The sequence below is a fragment of the Rhinatrema bivittatum genome, chromosome 8 (assembly GCF_901001135.1).
Source record: "Rhinatrema bivittatum chromosome 8, aRhiBiv1.1, whole genome shotgun sequence".
In the NCBI taxonomy this organism is placed as follows: Eukaryota; Metazoa; Chordata; class Amphibia; order Gymnophiona; family Rhinatrematidae; genus Rhinatrema; species Rhinatrema bivittatum.
Genome location: NC_042622.1, coordinates 268,084,035 through 268,107,260, shown reverse-complemented (window position 1 = coordinate 268,107,260; position 23,226 = coordinate 268,084,035). Strand labels below are relative to the sequence as shown.

At 43.9% G+C, this 23,226-nt stretch overlaps 1 protein-coding gene across 2 annotated transcripts in view; it reads left to right on the top strand.

Moving 5' to 3' along the window:
- Nucleotides 1–23,226, top strand: part of SPPL2B (signal peptide peptidase like 2B) — a 119,109-nt gene continuing 95,883 nt past the window's right edge. Inside the window, exon 1 of one of the 2 annotated variants that reach the window (XM_029610795.1) lies at nucleotides 1–154. In XM_029610795.1, coding sequence (XP_029466655.1) covers nucleotides 89–154 — 66 coding nt within the window. In that variant the 5' untranslated portion in view covers nucleotides 1–88. The remainder of the gene's footprint in view (nucleotides 155–23,226) is intronic. The other variant, XM_029610794.1, reaches the window with a different exon arrangement.

Genomic DNA, 23,226 nt, shown 5'->3' with positions numbered 1-23,226 from the left:
TGGGGCGGGCCGGATGACGAACAGCTGACAGTGGGCGGAGCTAGCGGGGGCCCAGCGAGCCGCGAGTTTGGCTGAGGGGGTTGCCGGGATGGAGTCCGGGAGCCGCAGTCGTCTGTTGCGGTTTCAGGTGCTGCTGCTCGTGCTCGTGACCGAGGTGAGTGTCTTGCTCCGCTCTACCCGGGACGTAACGTGGAGACCTCCCTGACTAAAGTACGGTGAGGTTGTTACAGCCTCCATGATCCCATGTCGAGCGCACACTTCCTGAATAAAAGGTTCCAGGTTATTGCCTCCTCCTCCTTCTGCTGTTGTGTGGACCCCAGATGTGCCGCACGCCCTCCCCTATTAGTGGATCTCAAATCTGCCATGAACACGTTGTCGTGAGGTTAAATCCCCATCCGCCCCCCCCCCCCCCCCACCACCACCGGATATACCACACAGTCCATGGATAAACCAGAGTGATGCGCCCCACTCCAAGGGTCCCCCTGATATACCTCATGCTCCATGAATGATCTACAAGGAGGATATGCCCCTTTCTCCAAATGGACCATACTCCTTGACAGAATTACCCTGCGATTGTAGTCCTACCTCCTCCCTCACACATACTCTGAATAAGTTAACCTTGAGGCTATATATCCCCAGGCCACATCTGCATGCATGCCAGAAATACTCCCACCCACCCTGAATAAGGTGCCATGTGTTATATTCTCCTCCTCTTGTACACTACCACCTGGAGTGAGGCACCCAGAGGCATGCCTTTCCCGAGCATACTGAAGATAGATCACAATCTTCCTGTCTGACGTGCCCCAGCGATATATACACCCTCCTCCCTCTGAGAATACTGGAGATAAATCACACCCTTCCCCTCTCGGGTTACATTATCTTCCCCCCCCCCCCTCCCCCGAGTATATTTATTTATTTAAAAAAAAAGTATAGCCTGCTCCAAGCAAGTTCCAAGTGGGTAACAAAAAAATCATAAAAGATTTCATCTACAAAGATAAGACAAGAAGACTGCAGTTTGTATATCTCTGATAACTTAATTGCAAATAAAAGCAGGCTACCACTACCGCACCAAGTTTTAACTACCTGATTGACTGTATATCACCTCTTCTCTGACTAAATGGCACTGGAATTGTGACTATTCACTCCCTGAATGTACCCCAGACATAAGACACACTTGTCAGAATCTGGACACCTGGAGATCTCACCACTCACCTTTCTTAGGCTTGTCTGTGAAACGGGGGTTCAAAATTTGGCCCTAGCTGGATTTAGCTTCTAGAGGCAGTGAAACAGGAGATCAGCATGTGTACAGTGGAATTTATCAGGCGCCAAATGTGGTAGCAAAATTATCTTCCCAATTATATATGGGAAAGTATTCACATCTATAGTCAGCCTGTGAACTACTTGTTCTATAAGGCAGCAAGGTTCATGGGAATTTTTAGCACCTTATATGCAACTGCTTGTTAGCTCAACCAGATCTGCCTTCTAATAATCACTTCTAAGTGATTTTTTTTTGTTCTCACAAAACAGCAAGTTTTCACTTCTTGTTTCTGAAAAAAGCCACATTTTTTTTTTTTTGCTTCTGTTGCCACGGATGAATACAGCTCAGAAATGACTTTTAAAATATTGCTCAGGCTGGGCCTAAGTGCATTAAAAGGCACTTTGTGGGATACTGACATTTCCCACCTTTTTTTTTTCTTATAGATATGAGTAAAAATCTTCAGGAGGGTTGAAGGGAATGATAGTGAAAGCAAAGGGCATATGTGAGACAAAGAATGTACCTTTTTAAACAGAATGTTGGGAAGCCAGATGCCCTATGCACGAAAGTGGTGAAAAGCAGACTAAAATATTGAGGCAAATATGCAAAACATCTTAACACCTCCAGTGATGTGTGATACTTCCTGCTATATTCAGCAGGCCTTCCTCTCCTAGACCATATCCTCTCCAGAAGCATGGAGGTATCTGTATGTCCAAAGCTCATGGTGTAGATGGGGCAGCCCAGTATGCTACTCAGTATTCATTGTATTGGGAAGAGATGGTGTATAAAGGCTGCCAGAAAAGTAAAAAAAAAAGGACTTTTGAGGACAAGAGTCCACTTCATCAGATGCAGGTCCCATGAGGTGGGAGCACTGAGAGGAGAGGATCACCTTGCTGGTGGCTGAAGAGAATCTGTAAGTACTGCTTTGGAACATTTTAGAACTTAAAACTTTTGGGAAGAATTAACTATTGGGGTATATTTTTTAGTGTGTTTGTATTAGTTAGTCAGAAGCAGGGAAAAGCCAGGAGTTTGTGTGTTTGTATTCCCTTTCATCCACCCCAGCTCATCCTTTGATTTATAGACAGGCAACATTTTCAATTTAAAAAAAATTAGCCTTTTAACTTACTCAGGATTACCCCAGACCTTTTCAAAAGTTTAATCATCCCCTTTTAGATCACTACCAGATACATAGTGAATACACTAATACATTTAAAGGACTCTAAATTGTACGCATTCCTAGTCCCATAACAACCTAAACTTTACTAGGAACTGAACAAAATCAAGATGAAGGCATTAGTTCAGCAGCAAGAGGGGGAGGCCTTCCAGTGTCACATGTATGATTTTTTACCCACTGTTGAGAAGTTGTATGTGTGCACCCGATGCAAAGAGCTCCTGTCTCTCAGAGAACGAGTCCGATCTCTGGAGGCTAGAGTGGCAGACCTGGAGTCGCTGAGGCAGACAGAGAGGTATATAGATGACATCTTCAGGGACATAATAGCCAAGTTCCGACTCCAGTCTGGCAGCCCTGGTGCTGCATTGGAGGAGGAAGGTCTCCTGGTTGGAGAGCATCAACCTGGTGCAGCAGGAAATGATCCTGTAGCAAGGACCTGCTCTCCAGGTAATGTATTATCCTCGGTGTGAGAGGACATCTCTCAGGGTTACTGCCCAGGAGGGAAGGGTTAGGTCGGCCATCATAGTTGGTGATTCGATTATTAGGAATGTAGACAGCTGGGTGGCGGGTGGGTGTGAGGATCGCCTGGTAACATGCTTACCTGATGCGAAACTGACAGACCTCACTCATCACCTAGATAGGGTTGTAGACAGTGCTGGGAGGAGCTGGCTGACATGGTACACGTGGGCACCAACGACATAGGAAAATGTGGGAGGGAGGTTCTGGAAGCCAAATTTAGGGTCTTAGTAGAAAGCTTAAATCCAGAACCTCCAGGGTGGCATTCTCTGAAATGCTCCCTGTTCCACATGCAGGTCCCCAGAGGCAGGCAGAGCTCCGGAGTCTCAATGCGTGGATGAGACGATGGTGCAAGGAAGAGGGATTCAGTTTTGTAAGGAACTGGGGAAACTTTTGGGGAAAGGGGAAGTCTTTTCAAAAGGGATGGGCTCCACCTTAACCAGGGTGGAACCAGACTGCTGGTGCTAACCTTTAAAAAGGAGATAGAGCAGATTTTAAACTAGAACAGTCGCTCAGCAGCGCATGGTTTGGAGGGAGTTATCTTTGAATAATGCTAATGAAGCATTAGAGTTAGGGCATCCCAACGGAAAGGTTCCAATAATAAGAAAAGTAGTCCATGTGTCTATAAATAATCACCTGTACTAAAAGATTCCAATTTATCCCTGTCAACTGAAAAGCAGAATGTTAATAAAACAAAAAAACACACTTTGAAATGTCTGTATGCTAATGCCAGAAGTCTAAGAAGTAAGATGGGAGAGTTAGGGACAGATTTTAAAAGCCCTACGCCCGCTGGGCCTATTTTAAAAAGGCCTGGCGACGCGTGTAAGTTCCGAGGCTTGCAAAAAGGGGCAGGGTGGGGCCAGAGGCGAAGTGGCCTGGGAGGGAACAGGGGAATGTGGCTCGGCATGCCAAGATGCACAATTGTGCGCACTGACCCCCTGTTTTATAACATGCATGCCCGCCAACGCAGCTTTTTAAAATCTACCCCTTAATGTTTAGCAATGAATGATGACATAGACTTAATTGGTATCTCAGAGACGTGGAAGGAGGACAACCAATGGGACAGTGCTATACCGGGATACAAATTATATCGCAATGACAGAGAGGATCACCCGGGAGGCGATGTGGCACTTTATGTCTGGGATGGCATAGAGTCCAACAGGATAAAAATCCTGCATGAGTCTAATCTTTGTGGGTAGAAATCCCTTGTGTATCGGAGAAGAGTATAGTGATAGGAGTATACTACCGTCCACCTGGCCAAAATGATGAGATGGACAGTGAAATGCTAAGAGAAATTAGGGAAGCTAACCAAATTGATAGTGCAGTAATAATGGGAGATTTCAATTACCCCAATATTGACTGGGTAAATGTATCATCGGGACACGCTAGAGAGATAATGTTCCTGAATGGAATAAATGATAACTTTATGGAGCAATTGGTTCAGGAACCGAAGAGAGAGGGAGCCATATTAGATCTAATTCTCAGTGGAGCGCAGGATTTGGTGAGAGAGGTAATGGTGGTGGGGCCGCTTGACAATAGTGATCATAACATGATCAAGTTTGAATTGAGAGGGGGACAGTAAGTAATTCCACAGCTCTAGCTCTAAAATTTCAAAAGGGAAACTTTTCTAAAATGAGAAAAATTGTTTTTTAAACTAACACAAAAAACCCTGAAAATTGCAGCTATAAAGGTTAAGTGTGTCCCAACAGCCATGGACATTGTTAAAAAAAAAAAAAAAATGCCATCTTAAAAGCGCAGTCCAGATATTTTCCATGCTGGCATGTTTAAAAAAATGAAAAGAAAGAGGCTATTTTAGCCAAAAGACCTTCAATCAAAAATTGGAAGAAGGATCCATCAGAAGAAAATAAGATAATGCATAAGCACTGGCAATTTAAATGTAAGACAGGCTAAGAGAATTTGAAAAGAAGTTGGCCTTAGAGGCAAAACTCACAATAAAAACTTAAAAAAAAATATGTCCAAAGCAGAAAGCCTGCAAGGGAGTTGGTTGGACTGTTAGATGATCAAGGGGTTAAAGGGGCACTTAAGGAAGATAAGGCCATTGTGGAAAGACTAAACAAATTCTTTGCTTCAGCATTTACTATAGAGAATGTTGGGGAGATTCCCATTCTGGAGAAGGTTTTCAAAGGCGACTATTCAGGTGAACTGAACCAATTCACGTTGAACCTGGAAGGTGTAGTAGGCCAGATTGATGAGTAGTAAATCACCTGGACCAGATGGTATACACCCCATGATTCTGAAAGAACTAAAAAATGAAATTTCACATCTATTAGTAAAAATTTGTAACCTATCATTAAAATCATCTGTTGTACCTGAAGACTGGAAGGTGGACAATGTAACCCCTGATATTTAAAAAGGGCTCCATGGGTGATCCGAGAAATTATAGACCGGTGAGCCTGACTTCAGTGCTGGGAAAATCATGGAAACTATTCTAAAGATCAAAGTCGTAGAGCATATAGAAAGACATGGTTTAATGGGACACAGCCAGCATGGATTTACCCAAGGGAAGTCTTGTCTCTCAAATCTCCTACATTTTTTTTTCTTTTTGAAGGGGTGAATAAACATGTGGACAAAGGAGAACTGGTAGATGTGGTGTATTTGGATTTCAGAAGGCATTTGACAACGTCCTTCATGAGAGGCTTCTAAAAAAACTAAAAAATCATGGGATAGGAGCAGATGTTCTTTGTAGATTGCAAACTGGTTAAAAGATAGGAAACAGAGTAGGATTAAATTGTCTATTTCCCATCAATAGCAGGGCTGAATTAGCCATGCTGTCTGGGAAGCGTCACGACCCCAAGTAGGCAGAGTTTCCTCAGTGAGTCACAGAGCTTTCACTCTGTGCAGCTGCGCGGTGGTGTTCCCGCGCGATTCTCTTCAGTTTTTTTTTTCCCGTGAGCTGATCGCATGCGGGGTTTTCTCCTCAGTCTACTTTTTTCCAAGCAGGAAATTTTTTCCACTAAATTTTGATTCCAGATGGCTCCGAAGCCATCTGGCTTTAAATACTGTCAATGTGGCAAAATTATGTCCATCACTGATGGACATAATTATTGCTATATATGCTTAGGCCCTGACCATGACCAAGCCTCGTATAGTGACTGTGGTCGAATGTCACCAAAGGCCCAACGACAACGCGTGGCAAAAATGGAGCATCTCAGGACGGGCTCTTATGCCCCACCGACTTCAGCTCACTCTTTGCCGGGACCGTTGAAGAAAGGTAAAGTCCCTACCAAGAGGGCCTCCTTTCCTGGGACCCACTGAGCTGAGTCGCTCCGCGTCGGGTACCAGGCCTGGGTTTGATACACCCTTAGAGCCTCCTAAGAAATCTGAGGCTCCAGCAGCGGTACCACACAGAGAAAGACTCCGAGATGCGTCGACCGGGTCACAGGGCTCTGTTCCCAGTCGACCTTGCTGAAAGCATCGATGCAGAAGAAGCATAAAAGGAAGTTGACGCATGACGCACCACCGGTGCATGATCGATGCATTTGACTCCATCACATGAGAAGCATTATAAGCCCATGACGCACCTTGAATATTCAACGACTCTTTCGATGCAAAAAAGATCTGAAAAAAAAAAGCACACCCATGAAACACCAAGAGCTCCAAGTACAAGCCCAGACATTGATATTGAGATTATTTCTGATCCAGAATCTCACTCTTCAAAACATACATCAGTAAGTGAAGACTCTTACTCAGGACTCTCTTCGGTGTCTCGCACCAAAAGACGTTGCTGGTTCCCCTGGCTAAGCATTTTAGACCATCACCATTCCGCCAAAACTTCAGCTCAAATGAACGTCTCCTCAGGACATCTTATTAGCTGCCATTCCTACAAGACCATCTCCCGTGCCGGTGCATTTACCACCTCAGGGTTCCTTGGCAGCTAACGCCATGATGAAAATTTCCAACATTTTGAGTTCCTTTTTCGAGGATCTGGAGCAGGCAAAAGGTGTCCCACCAATAGAGTCTCCTAATGACTCTCCACCTTCATCTCTGGTCCATGGACCATCTGATCCAAATGTTATACCTACACCGGTCCCACCACACAGTCAGGACTCTCAACTGTCTTCATCTTCAATAAATTCTTCCAAGGGAATGGCCTCTGACCCGCTGGAAGGCCTACTGGAGCCTTATTCCCCTCCAGAAGTCCTAACATATGCCAAATTCATTGAGAAGGTTGGTAATCTCCAAGTGGAGATCGGGAAGATCCCTGATCCCAGAGCGGAGATGAGCATTCTAAGAATTTTCGAAACACCTCCAGAACCGACGGCACTACCACCCCATTCGGTCTTGGATAACGTTCTCCCTAAAATGTGGGAAACATCCTTTTCTGCAACTGCCGCGTCTAGAAAATAGATCTGAAATACAGGATGCCAAACTCAACCATGTATGATTCCTCTCAAGTCCCCCATTACTCCATAGTGGTGGAATTGGCATTAGCGAAAGTGAAACATTCCAAGTTACATGCAAACGCTCCACCGGGCCGTGACAACAAATGCTTAGATGATTTTGGCAGAAGTGTACCACTTTACGATGTTGTCCACTAAGATCCCAAAAACCAGCAGTCAGTAAGTCAGTTGCAGTTTAACCCGTTGTATATGTGCACCAGTGAAATTATTTTATTATATTTTTAAATATTTTTTTGTATTTTTTTCAATTACAAATTTGTAGGACCTCCAAGTCCACAGAGTGTATAGATCACACACTGTTTCTCCTTAAGTCCAACTTTATTTTATTCTATTGTATTTATCTTTAAAACTATACCCCAACTATCTATCTTCAGAAGATAGTAGAGCAAAGAGTTCGTTTTCGAGAGCAGTCTGACTGATTACAGAGGAGAAGATTTTTCAAAGATAAAACGAAGACCCCCTGATGCAGAACTCGAAATGTGGATCTCATGTCGGGGGAATGATGTTAACATTAAGATAAGTGGGAAATTTATGCCCTCTTTACTGAGACTGTGTTTTGATTGAGACTGCTCTGATAGTGACCTCCAACAATATAAAAGATTTGAATAAGACATTTTAAATAAGGAAGTGAGAAATCCCTGAAGTTGGGGTATAGTTTTAAAGATAAATACAATAGAATAAAATAAAGTTGGACGTATAAGGAGAAACAGTGTGTGATCTATACACTCTGTGGACTTGGAGGTCCTACAAATTTGTAATTGAAAAAATACAAAAAAAAAAATAAAAATAATAAAATAATTTCACTGGTGCCCTTCAAGAGAGAGACCTGCACCATAAGGGTGCGGGACTGCTCTAGACAGTACGGTTGTTCAAAACATGACAGTTTGGGCAGTCAGTTTTGTGTTACAGTACACTATTTTTTAGGATTGCTGTGTGGGAGGGATGAAGGAATACACAAGGGGTGGCCATTAAAGCACTGAAAGGCTAGTCAGTCTACAGTTCGTAAAGTTCCCCAAAGACCTAAAGAGACAATAACACACTACGTTTCATGAACAAAGGGGATGGACATTGTAATGACAGGTGCGAATAGATATCTGGACTCAAGATCTGTGAAAGGTTAGTATGGTCAGGAACCATTAAATCACAGAAGGTTCAACAGGCTGTAGTTTTGTGAAGTGGTCCAAGATCTAAAGAGATGATGATGATCCAATCAAGAGAACTATCTTATAAGGGGGGTCTGGGATAGTTGCAGTAGATGTCCATCACATGACAGAGAGGGACCAGGCAGCTTTCGTGTTACAATACCCAAGGGTTTTGAGGATTGTTGGCGGTTATGCCCTTATGATGGAAATAAACGGTATAGCCAGAGACCAGAAAGGGTCACCATTCTGCAGCTTGTAAGGCCTGAAGAGCTTGAAACAGAAATGGATTCTTCAAACAAATTAAGGCAGAAGTCTGGCTTTATTAATAAATTGTCACGTGAGTTAATTATTTTATTGTATCTTTTGTTTTTACATATACTTTTAAAACTATTAAGAGGCACACTTTTTTTTTCTTTTTATTAGAACAAGAAAATATTACAAGAACAGATACAGTGTTGAGCACAGACCAGCAGCCTGGTTGCAGCGAGGCCTCAGAGAAAAAATACAAAAACCCCCCTCCCATGACATTTTTGACAATAATCCAAAGACTATGGATATTTGGTTCATTCTTCAAAAACCCTCAAGAGAGAGGGGTGCTTTTATTTAGGATTAGCATAACATTCTTCGGAGTTATGAAACAGACAGCAACAAGATCTAGACATATAATATGTTCTCTGTTTTATTTTTTTTTTTACAAATTGTAAAACCGTTTTGTCATTTTGCAATGGTTCTTCAGAATACAATTTTAAAATATTTTCAAAAGACAGCCCCTTACAGCGCTGATGTAGGAAAAACACACAGTGATAATTACAGATTGTAGATAATGGATATTTAAATTGTCTGCTGTGGTATAAAATATCCTCACAATGTTTATTAAAAAGTTCATAATACTATTAGGGAAGAATAAGCTATTAGGCTGTTGCCCATAGGAATCAAAGAATTCTCCTATGCCATTTTCAGTCACATAAATTGCTAGTTAGTGTTCTCCAGGAAGGTCATGGGGATGGGTATTTACTACCAAGCTTATAGAAACATAGAAATGACGGCAGAAGAAGACCAATAGGCCCATCCAGTCTGCCCAGCAAGCTTTCACACTTATTTTCTCATACTTATCTGTTACTCCGACCGCTGTTACTCAGGGCCCTTATTGTAATTTTTTGATTCTAATTTCCTTCCATCCCCGCCATTGATGCAGAGAGCAGTGTTGGAGCTGCATCTAAGTGAAGTATAAGGCTTAATGTTTGAGGGTAGTAACCGTCGTATCGAGCAAGTTACCCCGATGTTTGTATACTCATACTGCTCAGATCAATATCTTGTTAGAAGTTGTCTGGATGTAAATCCTATTTCTTCCTCACCCCCCCCATGCCATTGAAGCAGTGTGCTACGCTGGTATGCTTTCCAATGAACCAACAGGCTTAATTTGTTAGGGGTAGTAACCGCCGCAGTATGCAAGTTACTCCTGCACTTATTTGTTTACCGAGACTGTGCAATTCTGCCCTTGCTGGTTGTTGTCTGAATGTAAAACCTCTTTTCTTCATTCCCTCCTGCCGTTGATGCAGAGATCTATGCTGGATATGCATTGAAAGTGAAGTATCAGGCTTAATTGGTTTGGGGTAGTAATCGCCGCAAAAGCAAGCTACTCCCATGCTTATTTGTTCACCCAGACGGTGCTACCTTGTTGGTTGTTGCCTGAATGCAAATCCTCTTTTCCACATTTCCTCTTGCCGTTGAAGCATAGAGCAATGTTGGAGTCGCATTAACTGTGTGACCGTTTATTGAATAAGGGTATTAATCACCAGGTAGTAGCCGTCATTCCTGCAAGCCACCCCCCCTACCTCTTCTCTTCATTCCCATCCTCCAGGCTTTGTGGATCCACAGTGTTTGTCCCACACCCCTTTGAAATCCTTCACAGTTTTGGTCTTCGCCACTTCCTCCGGAAGGGCGTTCCAGGCATCCACCACCCTCTCCGTGAACAAATACTTCCTGATATTGGTTCTGAGTCTTCCTCCTTGGAGTTTTAAATCGTGACCCCTGGTTCTGCTGATTTTTTTTTCCCAATGGAAAAGGTTTGTCGTTGACTTTGGATCATTAAAACCTTTCAAGTATCTGAAAGTCTGTATCATATCACCTCTGCTCCTCCTTTCCTCCAGGGTGTACATATTTAGGTTCTTCAATCTCTCCTCATAAGTCAGTCGATGAAGACCATCCACCTTGAAAGTTTGCAGGTTTCCTTTCTATTTGTACATCTGACAGCCAGTTACTGGGCAGAACGTCTTCAAAAGATTTTGTAACATATGGATCCTTCTTTAAAATACGGAAGATCTCTTCGGCGTTCATTATCATAGATAATCCAAAAGGACTTTCCTTCTGTGGTTAATTTCTATCACGTTGTCAAATACACCATACACAATCTTATTGTGGCAAAGCTTTGGCAAAACGGATTTTAGCCCGCAGATTACCAGTATTAATCAAAGAGTAGTGGTCCATGCACTCCTGGTCGGCTGATAGGTCAAAGGCCAGTAACGTATAACCTTGGTAAAACTCATCACGATTGATCAACAGAGCATTGTCTTTCAAATGTTTACCTGTCGCTTGAACAGCTGCATGTATTCTCTGACACAGCATCCATACTCGAAATCCGGTTGGAGAGGTTTCCCGGGGACTTGCTCACCATCCACATATAGTGCAGCAAAGTTAATATTGTAATATTTAAAATTGAAGGGGTTTTTAGAGTAGTTACTGCTGAAAGCATAGTTATCCACAAAGCCAAATATGATGTTTGGATAACTGCCCCAAAAAGAGGTTTTCCTGGTTAGTCCCACATCACCAGCAGGCATGCTAAAGACTTTCAGTCCTACACGGTCCACAGTGGACTTGGCATTAGCTCTCAGTGGAGCTTCTGCATGCCCCAAGCGCACTCCTGGGGACTCTTTCACGCTCCTTACAAAGAGAGCTCCAGATAAGATAACAATCTTGTAGTTCTCATCGGCAGCTCTGTTCATTAAGCAGAATGTATCTTTGTTCCTCGTTAGTTTAATTTTCACATCCACGCCATTTATGAGCAACTTTTCTTGAAAAAAACAAATTGCTGTGTAAATGCCCCAGAAGCTCTACTTTATGGCTAACTGCTGTAAAAATAAAACAAAACAAAAAAACCCCACTTTTTCAGTAAAACCAGCATTAAGGGGTCCCCCAAGTCTCTCACTTCGTGGTTTCCGGCTGTGTCTTTATAAAACAGACCACTTATAAACTGTGTTTTGAGGTCCTTCACCATAATTGAGAAGTGGCTCTATGAGGGCTCTGTAAGGGTGGTGGTTGTTGCTCTGACCAATGAGTCTGTCTCCGAGAGTGACATCCAACTGGCTAAAAATAGAGGCTACTGGATAGTTCACCAGAGCTACTTTGGCCCCAACGTCAAGATCGGTCACATCTTCTTTCACAGTTGTATAGGTCAGGTACAGCAACGTGGTGTTCACATCCAGGTAATCCTTACCATGTCTGGCTATATATAAATCTAAAGGGGCTGTTTCTGACAAGGTAGATAATGGTGGAATTTCCACGTAAATACTTATTTCTATGCTGGTTTGTGTGGGGGCCGGGTGAAACAGATCCAATTCTGATTTTAGGCATTCTTCAGACCCCTGATGTACAAAAGCCATAGTGCTTTAGAATATATCTTGCTTCCTGGTGGAGAGGTTTCTCTTCTTAGCCTTGTGATTAGTCTTTTGAGACTTGGCATATTTGGGCTTCTTTGTTTGAAAAGGTTCAGGAGGCCCCTGTTAATTGGTTCTCTTTCTTTTAACACCTTTCCTAATCACCACTTATCCTGACCCCTCCTGCTCTGTGTTACTGTTCATTTTATTCAGAATGGCTGTTGTGACACGACCCATAACATCTTTGGCGATGTGTTTTGCTGCATTTTTCACATATGGTTTAACAATCTTAAAACCCCTTCTCAAAAGAGGTATTGCTTTTCTAAAGAGGCTACAAAACACACTGCCTATCCCTGCCCCATAATACCCCGAAAGACCTTGACTGGCTTGTGCTGCATGATAAGAACATAAGAACATGCCATACTGGGTCAGACCAAGGGTCCATCAAGCCCAGCATCCTGTTTCCAACAGTGGCCAATCCAGGCCACAAGAACCTGGCAAGTACCCAAAAACTAAGTCTATTCCATGTTACCATTGCTTAATGGCAGTGGCTATTCTCTAGGTATTGTCTATTCTCTAGGTGAACTTAATAGCAGGTAGACCAGTGAGCAGGCGGGCAGCGGAATTAAGGAGTAACTAAAGGACGAAGAGAAATGTAAGGAAGACCTAGATAGTCTGTTGCAGTAGTCAATTATGGGAAAGGATGCCTGAAGAACGGTGCGGAAATCATTGTCAAAAAGAACCTTTTTTAAACCAGAAAGAACACACAATCTATAGAAGCCATGTTTGATGAGGTCTCATCGAAATAAGGTCTCATCTAAAATGAAACCAAGACTCTTGATCTTCTTTTGAATCATAAAGGAAATGTTCAAAATCGGTTTTTCGTCAAAAGCTGAGAAAGGACTGTGCATCACGAGAAATCCAGTCTTGGTCATGGTTAGTGAAAGCTTATTGTGATGTATCCAGTTCTGAAGAGTAGAAAAACATATTTATCATTTCAAGCATCTCATCCCAAGAGTGCCAAATTTGGCAAGGAGCGCAGGCAAGAGACAAGGCAGGGCAGACAGGCTAGAAGGCCTAAAACAGGGCAGGAGCTAAACACAGAACCAAAGGCAAGGTAAACAGGCAAAGGTCCAAAAACAAGGGCAAGGTTAAACAGGCAAGAGCACAAGAGCAAGTGGCCAAAGGCCATGCTGAGGCGTGGCAAATACCGTGAGGGAAGTTCTTATAGGGCTGGCCTTGCTGCGTCATACAGCCTTCAAAGCAGAAGCTAGGGCAGGTCTGTGTGTGAGGGCCCCTGCTGGTGGTGAGGCTATCTAGCAGCCAGATTCGTGACACCAATATTGGACAGGAAGGATAGAGTGGGGAAGCTGGAACTGGAAGAGAGCAACTTCAAGCAAGCTTAGTCCTGGGGCTCAGCATAAGATTTTGGTGGAACAGCGTCCTCCAGCATCACCCCACTGGGCTTAGCTTGAGAAACCAGTATCTGGAATAGAGTCCAGATCTGTCTGTGTTCTTTTAAAATAAACCATAGTCCTAATATGAATTTCTGTAGAAGAAATGCTGCTGAGGCTTTGTTTTCAGTAGTACAATTCAGTCTCTTGGGCTGGTAAGGTTCTATGCTTTGGTTATGAGGTGGGTGGAGCAGGAGAACGTTTTGGCTCAATATTGCAGGAAATGTTTTTGGTAAGCACTCCCGAGAGGAAAAATGTCATGTCACAGCAACAGTGAGCAACTGATAATAGATATTGCTGGAAGCTTCCTTTCAGCTTTAGCACTGTAGTGACTGATCTTACAGCCTCTTAGTCCTGGACTACAGCTACCACTCTTAAAGAGAAATCAAAGAACTCTTCCAATGGGAAGGGGTTAGAAGGATTTATCAATTATGCCAATTGTAGTTATGTGTGAGAATTTCTTCAGTCTCTGAGAAACAAATTCTTTGTATTTGGTATCAAAGGAAAGAAGACTGCATTAGAAAAATGTCTTCCTTATCCTCCTGCTAGACCAGTCATAACCATAGGGATTTTCCCTCTCCACAGCTGGTGGAGACAGAGAACATGCCTCCTTGATTTTCAGCATGATGTCATGTCCACTACAAAGGGGGCATGGTTGGAGGCAGTCCTCAGTAGTTCTCTGGATCCAGCAGGTGTGGACTAACTCAGTTCAACCCACTAAGGATTACATGTTTCCCTATCTGTATGATTGGCTGATCAAGTCTATGTCTCAGACAGGAGTTGAATAGTCAGTGCGTGTGACCATCCAGATGTTGGAGTCACTAGGTTTGTCATCAATTACCCAAAGTCCCGTCTCAGTCAGTCACCCCAATTGGAATTCATAGGAGCTCTGCTAGACATGACTCAGGCCAAGGCCTTCCTCACGCAGCAACGGGCTGTCACTGATGACAGAGATTCAACAGTCAACCGATGTCAGTTTGGCACATGTTGAGGTGGTTGGGCCACTTACTGCAATCGTTCATGTCATTCCCATGGCAAGATTGCACATGCGACAAGCCAAGTGGACCTTGCGGTGTCAGTGGCTACAAGCTACTCAGACCCTGCGGGATTGCATCCGAGTAACTCAGTTACTCAGGGATTCTCTTTCCTGGAAGCAGGACAATTCCAGTTTTGTTCAAGGAATTTGCTTCCAATTTCCTCTAGTGCAAATTGTCCTAACCATGGATATATATCCAACCTGGGTTGGGGAGCGCATGTAGATGGGCTTTGCATTCGAGGATCTTGGTCTTCCCATGAATATCAGCATCGGATAAACTTCCTGGAGCTCCGGGTAGTCTGGTAGGCACTATGGGCTTTCACAGATCCAACAAAGTCATACTAGTCCAGATGGATAACCAAGTAGCGATGTTTTACATGAATAAGCAGGGGAAGTACAGTATCCTACCTCCTGTGTCATGAGTCATCCAGCTTTGGATCTGGGCCCTTTCTCGGGATGGTGCTCAGTGCCATGTACCTAACTGGTCTGGAGAATGAAATGTTGGACAGTCTGAGTCATTCCTTTCAACCCCACAAATGGTTTCTGGATCAGGGGGTGGTGAATTGGGTCTTCAGCCTCTGGGAGACCCCAGAGGAAGACATGCTCACGGCTCCCTGGAACAGGAAGGTCCCTCTTTTTTTTCTGTTTCATGTACAGGGCACTCAGCAAGCTAGCCTTGGACCCTTTCACCCTTAACCTTTTAGAACCTGCTCATTGAAGGAATTATTTCCTGATGCCCCTTTTTACATATGTTAGTTAACTAGACCCAAATAGTATTTATTTATGTATTATCGTTTATATACCGACATTCGTTGGAGTACATCACATCGGTTCACATTATAAACAGGTGTGATAGCATGACAGGGGTGTCATACTATTTTACATTGTAACCTTAATGGATCAACATAGAACAAAAGTAACAATATAAATTAAGCATAGGAAGTTGAGGGAGTCAGAAGTTGAACTGGGCTAGGGGGCTTCTTCATAAATAAACTAAGATACAATATATACCAAAAACTAAGATACAATATATACAAGGTGGCATGAGACAGTAATAGAATACAAAGTGAGGCGTGTAAACTATATATATCTTGTGATTAGGTATAATATGGTATAAATATGGTATAAAAATTTTGCAAGTAATTAAAAGTATATGAAAAAATGTTCCACTTGTGGAACGTTGGTACTTAAAAGGTTAATTGGGGCCAGAAACCTCTCTACGTGTATCCTCCAATTTCTCTGGTTACAAAGATTTTGGGGAAGCTGAGAGGACAAGGGGACTCTGATACTTATAGCTCCCTACTGGCTGAGACAGATTTGGTTTCTGCTCCTCCGGGAGATGTTTATCAGGAAAACCGATCAGGTTGGGGACTTCCCCCGACTTTCATCACTCGGGATCAAGGCAGGTTGTGGCATCTCAACCTCCAAACCCTAGCACTCAGAGCATGGATGTAGAGAGGCTGATCTTATAACCTCTTGATCTTTCAGAGGATGTCTCATGTTCTCTTGGCTTCCAAAAGCCTTTTACCAGAAAGTCCTATGGACTGAAGTGGAGGAGGTTTGCTGCAACTTGTGAGCAAAGGCCCTTAGACCCCCTTCTCTTGCTCAACACAAAAACTGTTAGACTACCTTCTACATCTTTCTGATGCTAGTATTAAGACCAACTCAGTCAGAGTTCACCATAGTGCAATTGGCAAATATCACCAATTGGACGGGTAAGCCCATCTCTGTACAGCCTTTCGTTGTACGTTTCATGCAGGGCCTGCTTCATTTGAAGCGTCCCATTAAGACTGTGTCATGGGAACGCAACATGGTCTTATTTCAACTAATGAAAGCTCCTTTTGAGCCACTGCTCTCCTGTGACTTGAAGTACCTGACCTGGAAGGTCATATTTTTGGTGGCAGTCGGTGTCAGTGAGCTTCAGGCTCACTGACACCGACTTATCTGCCTTATACTAATTTTTTCCATGATAGGGTGATCTTATGTACGCTGCCTAAGGTGGTGTCATACTTCTCTCTTAACCAATCAATCATCCATTCAACATTTGTTTTTCAGGCCTCATGCTCGCCAAGGTGAAAAAAACATCCACACTTTGGAGTGCCAAAAGAGCCTTAGCCTTCTATTTGAAGCAGACAGAAGCCCATAGACAGTCCACCCAACGTTTTGTTTCCTTTGATTGGAGCAAACTGGAGATCTCCATTGCCAAACAGATGCTTTCCAATTGGCTAGCAGATTGCATCTCCTTCTGTTATGCTCAGGTGGAATTAAATCTTATGGGCCATGTCAAGGCTCATTCTGTCTGAGCCATAACATCGTTGGTGGCCCACTTGTGATCAGTCCCCATGAGAGAAATCTGCAAGGCTGCGATGTGGAGTTCAGTCCACTTATTCACACTGCATTACTGTTTGAACAGGGATGGCTGATGCGACAGCAGTTTTGGCCAGTCTGTCCTCTGGGACTTGTTTGAAGTGTAGAACCCAACTCTGTTCCTACCTAGGGCCTGTTTTATTCAGACTTCCCCTCTGCGCCCCCCACCCCACAAGGGTATACATAGAAAAAAAGGCCTGTTGCCAACAAAAATATTGTTGTGCCTGTTTGCAAATATCACCAATTGTTTGCACTGTTTTATTCTTTTTTTTTGTGGGGGACTGCCTGTATCTAGGGGTTCACCCATGTGTGAGGACTGCCATCCTGCTTGTCCTCTGAGAAAGCAGTCTTCCTTACCTGTACCAGGTGTTCTCTGAGGACAGCAGATGTCAGTCCACGAAGTGGAGACCCACCTACCTCCTCACGGAGTTGGGTCTCCACTTCATGGTAGTTAGATTAAATTTAAAAAAAATGACTATTTTATTAGACTGAAGGGACCCACGTGGCATAATGAATGCATGGGCATGCTTGGTGAGGCTCAGTGAAGTTCTAGAAACTTTGATATAAGTTTTCCTGCCAAGCTCCATTGGATGTTGATGGTCATATGAGGACTGACATCCTGCTGTCCTTGGAGAACACCTTTTGCACGTAAGCAACTTTACGTTCATCCAAGAGAATGGGAGCTCAATCAAGATACTTTCAGTCTGGTATGCCAGAAATAAATCTGATGGTATCAAACTACCATGTGCAAATTGCACATTACTTTTAGCAGGTTTCAGGATGCACAATCAGCTGATGTATTCACAGAAAAATGGAATTTTCAGCTGGCCTATGTGTCTACTCCATTGCCGTTGATTCCAGAAGTTGGCCACTGCAGTCACACCCTACTGGCCTCGAAGAATATGGTTTAGAGTGGCACCCCAACATGTTAATCTAGAAACCATCCCAGTTACCTTTTAAGCAAGGTCCAATATGCTCTATCAATATAAAAAGAATCTCAATGACTGCATTTCTGCTGAGCGGGCGGTACTAATCAATAAACAACTTTCAGAAAGCTATGCAGTTGTTATCACAGTCTAGGAGACAAGGTATGAACTAGGCATGCTGAAAGATCTGGCAGACTTTCTGGCTGCTGTGCTGAGAACACTGTCTCCTCCTTTTCCTGTTGATTCTTAGTATTCAGAATGGATTTGTTAAGGGGCCACGTGAGCCCTCCCTAGGATGCAGGTAGTAACAATGGCGGCAGTAGGAAGAATGGAAGGGTACTCATCTGGATGGAAGAAGATCCTTAAAAGTGGTTTTGAAGATCAGTCTGCCGTATGTCTCCTAGTCCTTTTTGAGACTTAAATTCCGCCCATTTGAAGCATTGTGGTCCGTACTTAAGATGGCCGTAAAACTGTTATTTTCAGTAGTCATTACCTCAGCTAGGACAGTGAGCGAATTACAGCCAATGTCTCATAGGCAGCCTTATTTAGTTCTTCATGCAGATAAAATGGTACTAATAGCGTCTTCTTTTTTTTTTTTTTTAACCTAAAGTCTCAACATTCCGCATAAATTCAAAAATAGCTTTTCCTTTAATTTTTTTAAAGCCATCTTCCAGATCAGAGCATATGTTTCACAGTTTGGCTGTTAGGGGAGTGCTGCCTATCTGTTTGAATAGAAATAGTTTAAAGTGTGACTCTGCTAGCTGAATGATGAGAGGTCGGTCAGAGCTTCAGAGTTGTCTCTGTCCAGATGGATAAAGGATTGTACTGGGGGGGGGGTCCATTGTTGCCAAGCAGTTATCTCCTCTGCAGTTTGTCATTCAGCCAAGTTGGCAGCTGTACCATGGGCAGAGAGAGCTTTGACTGCTCCGTTAGTAATTTGTCAAGTGGTAATACGGGCTTCTCTGCATAGATCTGTTGAACGTTACAGATTAAATGGGGAAGAGCCGTTTCATTTGGGAGAAGGGTATTATCAGATGAGTCAATCAAGAGAAATTTTCTACCTGCTAATTGGCTTTCTTGGAGACCCACTGTGCAGAGCCCAGATGGCTTCCTAAAAAAAGAAAAAAGGGGGGGAGGTGGAGAAAGAGAGAGAGGAGAGCGTAAATGCAGCCGTTACTTTATAAACAAAAGGGAGATTCTTAAGATGTTGGCATAGGTTGGCTAGAGCCTGGTTGCCGATGTCCATGAGGATTCTTTAGATTCTGTCTAGAAGTATAGGATGTGTGCATGGTGCAAATGTGTTTTCTAGCTTGGAAAGAGCTCAGAATTGAAGCACAGGAGCTGGAGATGCCTTTCTATAGGGCCTGATGTGGGTTAAAATAATGCTGAAACTCAGCACGTGGTTTTTTAATGCGCAGGTTAAAAAAAAAAGTTTAACTTCTGATGCAGTAAGCTAACGGTGATATAATGCAGTGGTTCTCGACCTTTTTTCTGTCGGGACACACCTGATAGATGGTTCTCACTTGCATGACACACTGACCCATGGCAGTCACAAGACTAAATGTTAATCTATACTTTGCATCAACAGGAACCCCTCCCCACCCACTCCGCCCCTCAGCAATGGGTATAAAGCAGAACTAGAATATTCCCTGTACAACTCATCATACAAAAAAAAAAAGCTATTATGGTGTTCTCAATAACAGCAACACAAACTTCCTCTCCTACCAGGCACAATACCACTTCTTATAAATAGACAGCAGTTCATCACCAATACATGTCCTATTGAGAAAACACAACAACAGGCCGATACAGAAAGAAACACGGGAGAGCGGGTGAGCGCACAGGCCAGTGTCCTGGGCGCGCGATCCAGTAAAGAAAAATATGCTAATTAGGGCCCGCGGTAGAAGGAGGCGCTAGGGACACTAGCGCGTCCCTAGCGCCTCCTTTTGACAGGAGCGGCGGCTGTCAGCGGGTTTGACAACCGACGCTCAATTTTTCCGGCGTCGGTTCTCAAGCCCGCTGACAGCCACGGGTTCGGAAACTGGACGCCAGCAAAATTGAGCGTCCGGTTTTCAACCCGTGAGCTGTGGCTGATTTAAAACATTTTTTTTTTTAAAATTTTTAATTATTTTTTACTTTTGGGACCTCCGACTTAATATCGCCATGATATTAAGTTGGAGGGAGCACAGAAAAGCAGTTTTTACTGCTTTTCCGTGCACTTTCCCGGTGCCGGAAGAAATTAACGCCGACCTTTGGGTAGGTGCTAATTTCTGAAAGTAAAATGTGTGGCTTGGCTGCACATTTTACTTTCTGAATCGCGCGGGAATACCTAATAGCGCCCACAACATGCATTTGCATGTTGTGGGCGCTATTAGTTTCGGGGGGGTTGGCCGCGCGTTTTCGATGAGCTATTACCCCTTATTCAGTAAGGGGTAAAGCTGGTGCGTCAAATGCGCATCCAAACCTGCCACCAGCAGCTCTAGCAGGGCCGCTCTCTCGCCTCTATTTCTTCAGCTGCTGACCCTTTCTCTGGCCTTCCTTTCTTTCTTCGGCTGCAATGGCCCCCTCTGGCTCTCACCCTTTCTACCACCGCGGCTTCCACCCTCCAGATGTGAGACCACCATCCCTTCCCTTTTGTTTACCTTTCTCTCCTCACTCCACGTTCTTCTCTTTGCTCCATCCATCTCTTTCCCTCCCCCTCTCACACTGCCTTTCATTCACTCCTTTCCCCTCCCATCCACCTCACTCATCCCTTTCTTCCCCCCTTATTTCTCATCCCGACCTCTCCCCTTCCTCGCCTGCTTGGTCCAGCCAGGTCTTCTTTGGCGTGACCTTGACTGTGCTCCTACAGTGCCCCTTTCTTCTTACTCACATCCTCTTCCCTTTTCCTTCCACCCCCTCTCACCTTCCCTTTTGTTCCTCTCTCACCTCATCCACAACCCCTTCCCTCTCCCTCAGCCCTCCTCCACTCCCTCTTTTTCCTGGCAAGCTTTTGCTCTGCAGACAGAGGGTGGAAGCCCAGCCAGCGCACCATTATTCTTTTCGCCAGAGGGGCCTGGTACGTCGTCATCAAATCGCGCTGCCGCATCCGCGCGGAACTCTCAGCCTGCCGGGCAGTCAAACAAATCGCAGCGTCCTTGATCCTGCCGGTGGGGGTGGAAACTGCGCCGACACATCTTGAAACCGTGCTGAAGAAAACGGGTGCTTCTCACTTGGGGTGGAGGAGAGGGAGGGAAGAGCAGTGGGAGCCCAGGAAGTGCGCGACACCCCTGCCGCGCTTGGCGACATGCTGGTGTCTCATGACGCACCGGTTGAGAACCGCTAAGCTAATGCATGCGGAGTTAAAGAAGTGGGGTGACAGGGAGAACATACATGGTAACATAGTAATAACAGCAGATCAAGGCCAAATGGCCCATCCAGTTTGCCTAGCAAGCTGCTTACGGTTGTCACTGCTGCTTCATGCAGGCTGCCCCCATGACGTCTGTTAAGGCTGGTATGGAAATAAGAAGGACATAACCGGTTTAAAGCCAATGCATTTTAAATATCATAACCGGCTGACGGAGACTGTGTAAGTAGTATATGTATTGCTTAAGGCAGCACCGTACGGAAGCAGATGACTTAGGAGAGTGGATATTAAAGTGGACAGCAATGTTCAAGAGAGAGGTGAAAAGATGATGAGAAAAGATGGAGAAATAAGAGTTCTGAGACGCCAATCTCATGATCTTATGGCAAAGTTGCTTATATCTTGATAAAGTTGGTACTTCTGGAGTTTGCAGTGCAGATTATTGGCAGGAGGCAGTAAGCTAATAAAATCTGCATGATTTAGGTATTAGAGGAGCTGATTATTATTCATGGGTTATGATTAGGCTTGTAAAGTGAGAGCTTGAACATGATTATGCCTATCATGGAGATTAATTGGTTTTGCATGAAATAAAGTATAAATAATTGACACATTCTTATTTTGATCAGGACTGTGTTACATTTTTGTGTGGTTCTCATTGTGCATGATTAATCAAGAACGAGGAACTTTTTACTGCAGCAAAATTGAGCGTAGGCTTTTTTTTTTTCCCAGTCTAATGCAGGAGTAAAAAAAGAACCACAAAACGCTCTAAAATAGATTCCCCCTTCCTTGCAGATTTATCCCATGTACCCTTTTTTTTTTTTCCCTTTCCAACCTTTAGCCTGTAGAGATCAGCAGTGTTTATCCCATGCCCTTTTGGATTCATTTAGTGTTTTTCATCCTTACCATCTCTTCTTGGGGGCTTTCCAGGCGTCTCTCACCCTCTCTGGGAAGAAATAGTTCAGGATGCTGGGTCTGAGTCATCCCTCCTGGAGTTTCATGTTGTGACCTCCCCCTAGTTCTACAGTTTCCTGTCCAGGGGCAAAGGTTTGAAATATGCGCAGCATTAAAACCTTCCAGGTGTCTGCAGGTGGGTATCTCCCCCCGCATCCCCTCTCTTCTAAGGCAGCGGTTCTCGACCGCTGTGCAGGGATGGGCATTCGTCCTGGATCGGGGAGGCCGGAACCCGCACCAAACCGAAATTCGGGCCTCCCCAAATTTTAAAGGCCCAAACCGCAGGAAATGGTCGTATTCTGGCACTTAACGGCTCATGAGGCAGCAAGCCCCTTGCTCTAGTTTCTTTCCAAATTATATTGTTTTGGACTAAGACACTTTATTCAAATTTGTCCTCATTATTTCAGTCATCTTCCAGTGCCTGCCGTTCTAAATCTCCCCCCACAGCGCTCTGTTTTGCATTTCTTCTGATACTTGAATGTTTCGACGTACAAAATGCCTGCCTCAAGGGACTTTCTCCTATGTTTCTAAAACAAAAAATCATATACACACAACTGTTACACTCGCCGCCTTAGAATAAAGAGTTTAAAAATGAAGGCAAACTGCCAAAACTGTGCGTCTGTGCTCCCCCTCAAAAAGAAGTGGCAGAATTGGTGTCCCCATACGTCTTTCCATGTTAAGGGTACGTATATGATATGTTCTTCTCATAATAAACAATGGACCTTGTATCTCCTGATTGAGACTTTCAAATGATGTATACCCTGCACAGGTTTTTAAGAGAAAATCGACCACTCTGCCTCGGTTGAGGCCATTAGGTGTAACTGTATTCCATCTAAAAACGTGTCCTTTCTGAGGAAGCGTTTTAGGAAAAAGTCCTCCCCCCACATTTGTAGAAATAACTGTTAGTGCTGAAAATCTTAAATCTCCAATTTCATGGCTTTTCTCTATCCAGCGGGCCAGGAGTGGTGCCTTCTGGTTCTGCCTCTTCAGG